The sequence below is a fragment of the Notothenia coriiceps genome, unplaced genomic scaffold, assembly GCF_000735185.1.
Source record: "Notothenia coriiceps isolate Sejong01 unplaced genomic scaffold, NC01 NC01_scaffold00000490, whole genome shotgun sequence".
NCBI lineage: Eukaryota > Metazoa > Chordata > Actinopteri > Perciformes > Nototheniidae > Notothenia > Notothenia coriiceps.
Window position 1 is genome coordinate 285,789 of NW_011333191.1, and position 11,362 is coordinate 297,150.

Here is an 11,362-nt window from a genome sequence, read left to right on the forward strand (position 1 = left end):
CAGTGTATGTGGTTTTGTTTGATATGTATTGTAACCTGCTTAACCTACGTTGTATTAGGCAATAACATATCTGTGATCAATTTGTGATCAATAAAACACACAAGTTAAAACTAGATAGTCAAATTAGGCAGGTTTAATTTAAAGGTGGATGTGTTAAGCCATCATTTGTGTGTACATTATCTGATGAAATGTCCTGACAATCCAGTTCATCTGATGTAACACCCTTTGCTCTTAGGCTATTTACATGCATATAACACAGTGTTTGCAAATTTCTTACTCATGATTGTGTCATCACAACTACCAATGATACCAACACTACATCATGTAGTCTACATGAACGCAGTTGCACTCCTTGAAAAAACAGCAACATGAGAATGAACGTCAGTCCAATTAATGTGGGCCCATTATTCTTAAAAAAAACAGGAGTAACTTCAAATGTACAAAATGTGAAAATGCACCCTTCCTCAATCTTTAGAGTGGCGTGTCATTGCTCCAACTGTGTTCATGAATACGCTTGACAGACAGCCAATCGGCATCCGCACGGTGGGCAAAAGCCGTGACGTGTCCTCGACCCGATGTGTGCAAATCAGCGGCCGACAGCGTGCCGGTGGAAACCAATCAGCACGTTCCAACGAACAGCTGCTCAGCCAATGGCGTGCCTCCACGACGGGAAAGAAGTGACTGCTTATATATGAAGAGAGCACGGTTCATTCAACATCATTACACAGAGGCAGGAATACAGAATACACCGAAACTGAGAGATACACCGCTATAATAGGCTGGAACCAGTTGAGGCAACGCCAAGGCCGTTAATTCATTGACAAAACTGCAATCAAGGTATGTATACGCATTGTTGTGAATATGAATGTGAGACGATGTAATATTTTGTGACACAGCGTTGGTCTTCATTTTATGAGTTTCATTACGATAAACCTGCCAAATTTGACGATGTTAAGTTTACATTGGTCTTTTAATTATGAAGAGAAGACACTGATTTGTGGTATACCATGCATTAAAACGCGTTTTTAAGAGCTTATGGCAAAGCATTTTTTCCTGGCATGTCTGCTAGGCACGCTAACGTAGCTAGCTACCGGCGAAAAAAAAAAGAAAAGGAGACAGTGGTGTTAGCACTCGGAAGAGGCAATCGGGCTCCACCCACATTACCCATAGTCTTTCAACGCTTATATTTGACATTTTAGGGTATTTCTAAGTAAAGGTTACATTTCCCATCTATCATAGGTATATAAATGTATAGTGTATGACACTATCTATCTAACCCTACCATTAGCTGTTAAGTTAGCGACCTGAACTTTGTAGACAGCAAGCACATGTCATGACAAGACAAGACACGTTTGTTAACACTGTTTTTTTTATTTCCCCCAGATTTCTTCTGTAAATCAGAGTTCAATCAAGCAAAGATGAAGTTGATGTGGGTAGTAATGCTGGTGGCCGGCACAGTAATTGCCGATGACGACGACAAGAGGGAGAGTGTAGGGACTGTGGTTGGAATCGACCTGGGGACCACCTACTCTTGGTAAGATTAAAAAAAAAAATCAAAAGCCCTCAGGCTTCATGGCCTTAGAGGACAATGATATGATGCAAATTGTGAAATGACTTGAGTGATTTTAATTTGTTTCATGTTTTCCTGTAGTGTTGGAGTTTTCAAGAATGGCCGTGTGGAGATCATCGCCAATGACCAGGGTAACCGTATCACCCCATCATATGTTGCCTTCACGGCAGAGGGTGAGCGTCTGATTGGTGATGCCGCCAAGAACCAGCTGACCTCTAACCCTGAGAACACAGTCTTTGATGCCAAGAGATTGATTGGGCGCACTTGGTCAGACTCTACTGTGCAATCTGATGTCAAGTACTTTCCCTTCAAGGTGAGTTTTTATTATGCATTACAGTGCAGCCCAACTAAATGCAACAACAATTATCTGTCTAAAGGTGTAACGATTGAGCAATACACTTCTATATTTATACTAATATGGATACATGTTCCTCTTTTAGGTTACTGAGAAGAAGAGCAAGCCTCATATTCAGGTCGACATTGGAGGCGGCGTGATGAAGACTTTCGCTCCGGAGGAAATCTCCGCCATGGTGCTGACCAAGATGAAGGAGACTGCTGAGGCATATCTGGGCAAGAAGGTACAAAAACCGGAAAGATAATGTTTGTCAAAGGTTAAACCGCTTTTGAATAAACATGTTAATTTTATCAATAATTTAACGTTTTCGTCTTTCCCTCAGGTCACACATGCTGTGGTAACTGTCCCTGCCTACTTCAATGATGCCCAGCGCCAGGCAACTAAGGATGCTGGAACCATCGCTGGTCTGATTGTCATGAGAATCATCAATGAGCCGTAAGTTTCTAATGATTTATTCATCCATTTCCCTTTTTTTTTTTTTTAATTGGGAAAATATTTCCCCCCCTTCCTGTATTATAATATTTAATTTCATTCTTTAGAACTGCTGCTGCCATCGCTTATGGTCTGGACAAGAAGGACGGCGAGAAGAACATTCTGGTGTTCGATCTGGGCGGTGGCACCTTCGATGTCTCCCTTCTGACCATTGACAATGGGGTGTTTGAAGTGGTTGCCACCAATGGTGACACTCATCTTGGAGGTGAAGACTTTGACCAGCGCGTCATGGAGCATTTCATCAAGCTGTACAAGAAAAAGACTGGCAAAGATGTCCGCAAAGACAACCGTGCTGTGCAGAAGCTGCGTCGTGAGGTTGAGAAGGCAAAGAGGGGGCTGTCTGCCCAGCACCAGGCCCGCATTGAGATCGAGTCTTTCTTTGAGGGAGAGGACTTCTCTGAGACCCTGACCCGTGCCAAGTTTGAAGAGCTCAACATGGTAGGTTGCATTCCAGTTGCATACAAGCTAAAAATAAAACTACACCCGTTTCGTAAAACCTTATGTTCACCTTTTTTAACCTTGCCTTTTTTGCTTTTCCAGGACCTGTTCCGGTCCACCATGAAGCCTGTACAGAAGGTAATGGAAGACTCTGACCTGAAGAAGGCCGACATTGATGAGATTGTGCTGGTTGGAGGCTCCACCCGTATCCCCAAAATCCAGCAGCTGGTGAAGGAGTTCTTCAATGGCAAAGAGCCCTCTAGAGGCATCAACCCTGACGAGGCTGTGGCATACGGAGCAGCTGTGCAGGCTGGAGTGCTGTCTGGAGAGGAGGACACTGGTATGTAATCTTCATTATACACTGTAGTGTATATTTGACCGGTTGCAGCTTACCAAGTTTATTTTGTTAACTAAAAATGTTCCTCTCTTGCAGGTGATCTGGTTCTTCTCGATGTGTGCCCCCTGACTCTTGGTATTGAGACTGTTGGTGGAGTAATGACCAAGCTGATCCCCAGGAACACAGTGGTGCCCACAAAGAAATCCCAGATCTTCTCTACAGCCTCTGATAACCAGCCTACTGTCACCATCAAAGTTTATGAAGGTAAGACAAGAGTACATTTGCCAAACATAATTGAACGTGTCATTTTATCTTTTGCAGACAGAAAAATGAAATATTGCTCCAGATTAATCGTCCATTTTCTCCATAGGTGAGCGTCCTCTGACAAAAGACAACCATCTGTTGGGCACTTTCGACCTGACTGGCATCCCCCCTGCCCCTCGTGGTGTACCACAGATTGAGGTCACCTTTGAGATTGATGTCAACGGTATTCTGCGTGTCACCGCTGAGGACAAAGGCACAGGCAACAAGAATAAGATCACAATTACAAACGACCAGAACCGTCTTACCCCTGAGGATATTGAGCGCATGGTGAACGAGGCCGAGCGCTTCGCTGATGAGGACAAGAAGCTCAAGGAGAGGATCGACTCTCGCAACGAGCTGGAGAGCTACGCCTACTCCCTGAAGAACCAGATCGGCGACAAGGAGAAGCTTGGCGGCAAGCTGTCCGATGAAGATAAGGAAATCATCGAGAAGGCAGTTGAGGAGAAGATTGAGTGGATGGAGTCCCACCAGGAAGCTGAGCTAGAAGATTTCCAGGCTAAGAAGAAGGAGCTGGAGGAGGTGGTACAACCAATTATCAGCAAGCTTTACGGTAGTGCGGGCGCACCACCACCTGAGGGCGCCGAGGGTGAGCAAGAGGAGAAGGATGAGTTGTAGGCAGGATTCAAGTCTTCTGCCACCCCTTGCCTCTCTGGTAGTTACATCTAGATGTGTATATATTGGACTGATGGGACTCAATAGTGAGAGGAATGGTTGGGAAGGGGTGTCGATAACAAGCAACCATTCTGAATCTTCTGAAAGACTTTAAGATGAGTTTCAGAGAAAGGTGTTCTCTTCGCTGTGAGGCGGAGATATTCGTCAGCCCGGATATGAGGCTAGCTGCTGCTGTTCTCAGGCAGTCCTGATGGGGTTCTGTTGTGGGTGGGGGGGTGGGGACATGTGTCTTTGGGTCCATTCAGTGTCTGTGAAATCAAGAGATTGTCATGTTCACAGGCATCACTAAAAGTTATTTATTGAATCTGGTCATTGTACTTCAGGAAAGACATTGAAATAAATGTTTGATACAAAATGATACTTGATTTGTCGCCTCTTTTTTACATTCATATATAATTTAAAGATCAAAACATGTTTTTGTCATGCAAGTTTGTGCACTGTGCAAATTAACAATGCATTAATGTCCAACTATTTTTCTTAGCACAAATATTTATGCTTTAATTAAATTTTTTCATTAACAGAGGGTTTATAAAAAAATGATTGACCTCTAGCCAGTATTTAGTTTTTCCAAAATGGACACATTCTATATTGAAAATTAATTGAAATATTTTTATTTCTCATGCATTTAACATTTGATTTATTGCATACAGTTATGAAAGACAGCTTTGCTAATTATTGTACTGTCGGATTCAAATACATTATTGCACTAAAATGTTTCCGTAAGGTTAAAATACAACTGGTCTAGAGTCAAATGGTTTACAAATACAGTTGCCAGTGGCTACTAAAACACAGCTTGGCAGGGGGTTTATTAACAGACCTAAAAATAAACTGTGGGCTGTACATTTTCACTAAAAATAAAATGTATATTTGTGTTCCGCATCTGTATTGGTGAATAGACCCAACAAATGTATGCAGATTACTTGATTGAAAGCAAATTATTTAAACAGCATTTGTAAAGGAATGACTGCCTGTGCTTTGAGCCATACTGTAGACGCAGCTGATAACTGCAACAATGAGTGGTTCTTTACAAACATTTTATTCCAACTTTGGTAAATAAATATTACAACATCATGTCACTACAGTCACAACACAGTCATTATGAATGACACCCTGGGTATCCATTCCTCCAAATACAAAGGCCAGGTTTATTGTCTCTGAGGCTGTGGGGCTGTTGGCCTCCTCTCCATCCCCCTCACCACACACCTTCCAGGGCAATACACACATGGAGTGGTCCAGGCGGTTGGGGGGCATGTCCCCTTCAAACTTCATGAAGACCCATCTACATTTTTCTGCAAACAGAAGGTACACTGTTATATTTAAATGTTATACAAATGCAAAATAAGTTGCTGTGGTGTACAGGAACAACTACACTGCCCCCTAGCATTTATTTATGCAGTCAGTGTTATCTACAGTATGAAGTAACACTTTTCAGTCACAGGCATTAGGAAAAAAAAAGATGTACCAGTGTTGAATTTGTACATGGAGTTGCTGGCGCCATCTGCAGTCATGCCCCCAAAAATGTAGATGTTTTTGCCCAGAACGACAGTAGAGTGGGCTGCTACTCCTGGTGGGATGTCTCCTTTGGTTTGCACTTTCTCCCACTTCATGCTCCCTTTAAACAGTACACACATAGTTTTATTTACTTAAACAAAACAAGCTTCCCAAGTTCTGAGGCTCAACATTGTAATTCTGTATGATCCTCTTAGATAAATGCAGCTAGAAAATATATTCACTTAGATCCTCTTATTATGATTAAGGAGAGTTCAGGCTTACTTGTGTCAAGAGAGTACATGTCATTGTGAAATTTGTCTCCAGCCATGCCACCATGAATGTAAATCCTTAATCCAACTGCAGCAACAATGTGTCCATGTCTGGCTGGCAGGTTTTTGCCTTGTGTTTCTGGTTGGGACCAGGTGGAAGACTCTGGAAACACCAAAAGATAAAATATGTCATATATTTAATGCTGATTAAGATAGCTCTACAGGTGTTACTTACACAATTAATGATATCTCCTTTTGTACCTCTAAAAAAAAATCCCTTAAGATATCTCCTTAAAAGTCACCGTAAAGTAAATAAATAGTAAGTAAAATAGTATTTTAACACAAGGTACTTTTGACAGCATTTTAGGCCCAGGATCGTTCACTGAAAAATCAATGTAACATTAAAGGCTGGAGCAACATTACCTTATGTGGGTGGTGTTACGCCCAGACCAAAATGCAAACACAAATGACCTTACGACCCAGGGTCGTAACAGTGGTTATACAAGAAATGTCAAAACAAAATGTAATCTGTGTTAGAGATGGTAGACATAGTTGAACATATACCTGCATCAAAGACATGGAGTTTGGGGTCTGAGACAGGTGCAGCTCCTGCTTCTCCGCCAGAACAGACATATAGTCGGTCCCCTAGGCAGGCTGAGTTAGTGTGATATGTCCTGGGACCGGGGGGTTTGCCATTAACCTCTACATTCTTCCAGCGAGACTCACTCTCTGGACAAACATGTAAAAAGTGGAAAATACTGAGAAATCTTTGGTCACATACAATCCAACTGTCTGTCACAGAAACAACACTGGTTACAACACTGTGAAAAAAAATACGGCCTTGTTACTTCCATTGAACACTTTGAATTAGTTTGATGAAGAGAGTTTGCAAACAATACAGCAACTGATTTCATATAGTAGATCAGTAACTCTTTCTGTGAACTAAGCCCTGTTTCTGTAATAACAGTGCAATGCTACAAATGGAGATGACAGATTACTTGGTGAATTTAAAGTTAAGATTCACCTGCTAGCTGTATGCTCTGGACACAATTGCGATTGCCGCTCTGCTGTGCCCCTCCAAACACCCACAAGCTCTGAGGGCAGCTCTCTGGCACAAAGCTGCAGTGTTCATAACGTGTCTCCAAACCCTCCAACTCCGGGATGTCCCATTCATGATTATCTGGTGGGTTCAGAAAGAACAAAAATATAAGGAAAGCTCGAGAATACAAATGTAAAAGGAACAACATGATGATCATACCAAGTACATAACAAATGAATGTGTTTAACCAATAGGGTGCTGTGTTAGCTCACCTAATGTCATAATCATTCATTAGTGAATGCAATATAAACTAATTCCATAATATATTTCTTTACACATTTTTGGTGAACAGTCTAAAAACACAGTTAAGCATCATATGTCTGGATCGGTTGTTTGCTGACAGTTTCTACCTAGATTTATGATATGCGAATGTGAGAAACTTCCGTTGGGATTGGCTCCCCCTACAATAAAGATTCTTCCTTTTCCTCCATCTGCAGATGGGACAAACGTGCATGTGTGACCCACACTAACACCTGGAGCACTGCCCCTGGGTATCAAAGAATACCTGTTGACAACAACACAATTGGGTAAAAGGTTTTCTCATTACATCACTATGATAAGTACAACGAAATTATATGAATTTACTTACCAAATTCCTTCTTTGGGTTTATCAAGAGGATCAAGTACTGGGAGAAACTCCATGGCTGTCAAATATACATGAATTAACCTGGTGTTACTGTTGTTTTACTCTGATCAGGGATAAATCTGTTACATATTCAGTGTTGGTCCGGTGCGATAACAAATAACTAATATATGACAAGCTTTGGCCAAAATCATTGTTGATTTTTGTACATATTATTCTGATAAAAATAACTCTATAAGCTAATGGTATCCACAGAAGCCATTAGCAACGTGAAATCTAGCTACGATCGAAGCAACAACTAAAGTATGTTTTAATAGTTCCTCTTGTAAAGGATTAGAGAAAGGCGGTTTGTAGAACACACTCGTTAGAAGGTCAAATGTATTTTTATTTAGCGACAATGTCACTTAGAGCACGCTAAGTACAGATAAGTTGCTAACGTATGCTAACTAAAAGAGAGAAAACTACTTCCTCCACACTGACCTGTCCTTCCGGGTGGAAAGGGGAGAGTGTAATTCTGTGACCTTTTGCACCACTTTCTTACGTCAATACAGCGGTTATTATTGCTACATGATACTGTGTTAATATATTTTAAATAGAAGTCCAAACTATTGCACAGCTGTTCGTTTAAGACAGGACGTAGATGTTACGCTGGCAATGATGATGTTACGCTGGCAACGTTGGTTGCCATGATTGAGACAGTTCCAAACGTAGTTGCCATGGTTGCCATAGGCGCATGCGCAGTTCACTCAGCCTTTCAATTATACCCGACCTCTCCAACGAACTTTGAAAAAGTTCCTAATTGTTGACACGCATTTAACATTAATGTGGACTCTAAATATGAGGCATAAAAGAAGCCTTTGTCAGTTTACATTCTCAAAAAAGTGTCTTCAGTTCCTGCCTGACTGAAAACTAAAGTAAAAAGGTAAGTAATGAGTGACAGCAGAGCAAGGACACACGTGTTTGCAATAATAAGGATTGATTGAAGTCACAGAGCTAACGCTAGTTTACAATTTGTTTCTCTTTCCCCTAAATACAACATATAAAAAACCCCAGCAGAACAATTGGGAAACAATTGTGGGTGTTATGAAGTTTCAAAGATACCAGTAACTCATAGCTGGAACTATGCCCTGGCTGCACAGTTTAATGTTTTAACTAGCTTAAATCAGTTGAAAGATGGCGGTCGAAAGGGAAATATCTCCGTAAATTGAAATTCGTACTAATTAGCCAGATATAAATAAAACAACTTCCGAACCAACCCATTAGTTTATGTTTCAACATAAAATGTATTTACAAGTTTATTTGTATTCATTCTATTGAGGACACACTTCTGGTTTCTAGTTTAGTTCAAGATACGATTATATAAAACCATTTATACACTGGGGAATTGGTGTGCAGGGCAAACGTTGCAGTAAAAAGTAGGAAAGAGTGCATTTACTTTGGGAGCGAGTTTAGATAAAATGTATTCACTGTGCTCAAGAGTCTAGAAATGCCTTTCGAACTGTGGTTTTATTTGTCTGACCACCTATGTATTTTTTTGTGCAGGTTCTTCGTCAGTATGATGACACAAACGTCAGAAGCTGTAGCTTTGGGAAATAAGGTAAACATCTTTACATTGCAGCAGATTAATTGTGCAACCAAATGAACAGTAATATCCAATATGATACAACCACTAACCATGCATGTTGGCCTCCACAATCCCAAAGAAAGCCATTTAGATAAATATACTTAACATTTCAAGCTTCATTTTCACTTTTGTTTTCATTCCAATTACATTTTAAAGGTGTTTTATATTGTATCTACTCCTTAAGCGTGCTTTAAGAGTAAAACTTTCCTGTAGATCTACTCCAATCTTAATAAGGGATAGGGTTTAGTATTGTATGCAGTATTGCAATTGTGTTTAACATGTAGAGCAGCACATTTATTCATGTAATTGCATATGCCAAACCAATTATAGATATTGAGTTCACAGTCCTGTTTGAGGGATTATGTGTTATATTGCAAGCAGATCTCAGTCGATTCAAAATTAAATGTATAAATGGCACACAGATTTGACCTTTCCCCATATTTCCAATAAAATGTGTATGTTCAAAATAAAAAAAATAGACAAAATGGTCTGCAGATCCGTTGCAGAGTTAGCAGCATCTTGTGGTTACATGTGGATGTTGCAGGGACCAACCTTACTTACATTCACCCTATGGTACAAAGCCTGAGATACATTTTTAGCCGTTACATAATATATTAATATATTTTATCTATACTACATGAAACATTAAAGCAATGTATACAACATAAATTAGCTTGCAACTCACCACATGTTATATAGTAAGCATTTAAAATGCGTTCATAGGATGCATTTAAAATACAGTTACGTCTAGTAAATGTACTTTTTTTTTTCTCCATGTAGTTTTCCATAAGGGAGGTTATTTCTCAAAGTAGTACAGTATAATCATTTGCGGTGTGTCGTGTGCTTTCAGAATCAACCTTAAATGTGTTTCATAACATGTCCAGTAGGTTGTGCCATCGTCTTTTTGTCAAATCTTCAAATGATGGGCTAAATCAGGGGTGTCAAACTCAAATACACAGTGGGCCAAAATTATTGAAATGAACTTATTGCACATATTAAACCTGGAACTAACAAAGCTTAAATTATTGCCTATAAAAACAACATTAAACATAAAATAATCAGTTGCATTAATTTCTTATGGCTCTATCTGCAGCTTTTCCGGAGTCATTTCTTATGCTTACATTTTTCCACAGGCCAACAACAGCTTCAAAAAAACAATTCCCCTGAAAGAAAAAATAAACATGCCCTGTTGTCGCAAGAAAAAAAGTGCAGAAGGAAACATCCATTTAAATTCAGTTTGCTGCTCTGTGATGCTAGTTCAAGCCAGATACTTGGCATCTCATCTTGGGTGCAAGTTCATCAATGTTTGGGTTCAGGCTCTGAGCTGAGGAAATCCTCAGGATTGAGTGAAGGTGTGCGTGCAATATACCGGCGGGCCAGATCTAATAGTAATTAAAAATTAACCTGCAGGCCGAAATTAAATCAACCAAGGGCCTGATTTGGCCACCGGGCCTTGAGTTTGACACATGTGGGCTAAACGAACTTGGACGGCCTTGGATTGCTAATATGGTATAAATCAGTTGTGTCAGCTATTTCTTGTGCATAGTGTCAATATATTGGCATCTGGACAAAAATATAAAATACTTTATAATTTACTGAACTAACTTGACTGTCTTTAACAGCATGTTATCAACACACATATAACCACAATGAAACAATATTCTTTAGTGTGAGGAGCTGGTTTTCTCTTTGGCTCAATACAAAATGCATTTTCTTAAACCCATTTAATTTGTCTACTATTTATTTATACTACTGTATAAAAAGGTAGCATTATGGCAGACAAAAGAGAGCTACACTGAGTGATGTCCACGGTTGTGGATGATAAAGATTGTATTTAATTGGAATATACATTGAGTCTTAGACTAATTGAAACACAAAGCTTCCTGCACAGTCAGCAGTCATTCAGATACAGTGGAAGCAGAAGGAACAGATCTGGATCAGTTAAGACCTCTGTAGACAATATTTTAATCTCCTTTTACAATGAATTAAAGAGAGCATAATGAATACCTGAACATGAGTCTATATGGTTCATATCTAAAATTAGAAATCACAACCATCTTTGATTGGGATTTGTCCTCTTTACCTTTTTAACCGACTGCAATTATAGT

General features: G+C 39.9%; 2 protein-coding genes across 3 annotated transcripts; one reads left to right on the forward strand and one right to left on the reverse strand.

Annotated features, from left to right (window-relative positions):
• Positions 1-700: 700 nt before the first annotated feature.
• hspa5 (heat shock protein 5) lies at positions 701-4,546 on the forward strand. Its single transcript, XM_010780664.1, has 9 exons — positions 701-837; positions 1,384-1,534; positions 1,652-1,883; positions 2,011-2,148; positions 2,248-2,360; positions 2,465-2,855; positions 2,958-3,195; positions 3,289-3,456; positions 3,563-4,546. Exons 2-9 carry the CDS (start codon positions 1,419-1,421, stop codon positions 4,129-4,131), a joined length of 1,965 nt encoding a protein of 654 aa, XP_010778966.1. The 5' UTR covers positions 701-837; positions 1,384-1,418; the 3' UTR covers positions 4,132-4,546.
• Positions 4,547-4,863: 317 nt separating this feature from the next.
• Positions 4,864-8,286, reverse strand: rabepk (Rab9 effector protein with kelch motifs). 2 transcript variants are annotated; one of them, XM_010780679.1, is made up of 8 exons: positions 8,111-8,286; positions 7,637-7,691; positions 7,398-7,552; positions 6,973-7,128; positions 6,513-6,677; positions 5,962-6,111; positions 5,651-5,800; positions 4,864-5,477 (listed from the first exon to the last, which is right to left on the reverse strand). In XM_010780679.1, the coding sequence occupies exons 2-8, from the start codon at positions 7,687-7,689 to the stop codon at positions 5,257-5,259; spliced, it is 1,050 nt and encodes a 349-aa protein (XP_010778981.1). In that variant the 5' UTR covers positions 7,690-7,691; positions 8,111-8,286; the 3' UTR covers positions 4,864-5,256. The 2 variants fall into 2 exon arrangements, with proteins under 2 accessions (XP_010778981.1, XP_010778975.1); XM_010780673.1 differs by having other exon boundaries at positions 7,637-8,113.
• Positions 8,287-11,362: the final 3,076 nt, after the last annotated feature.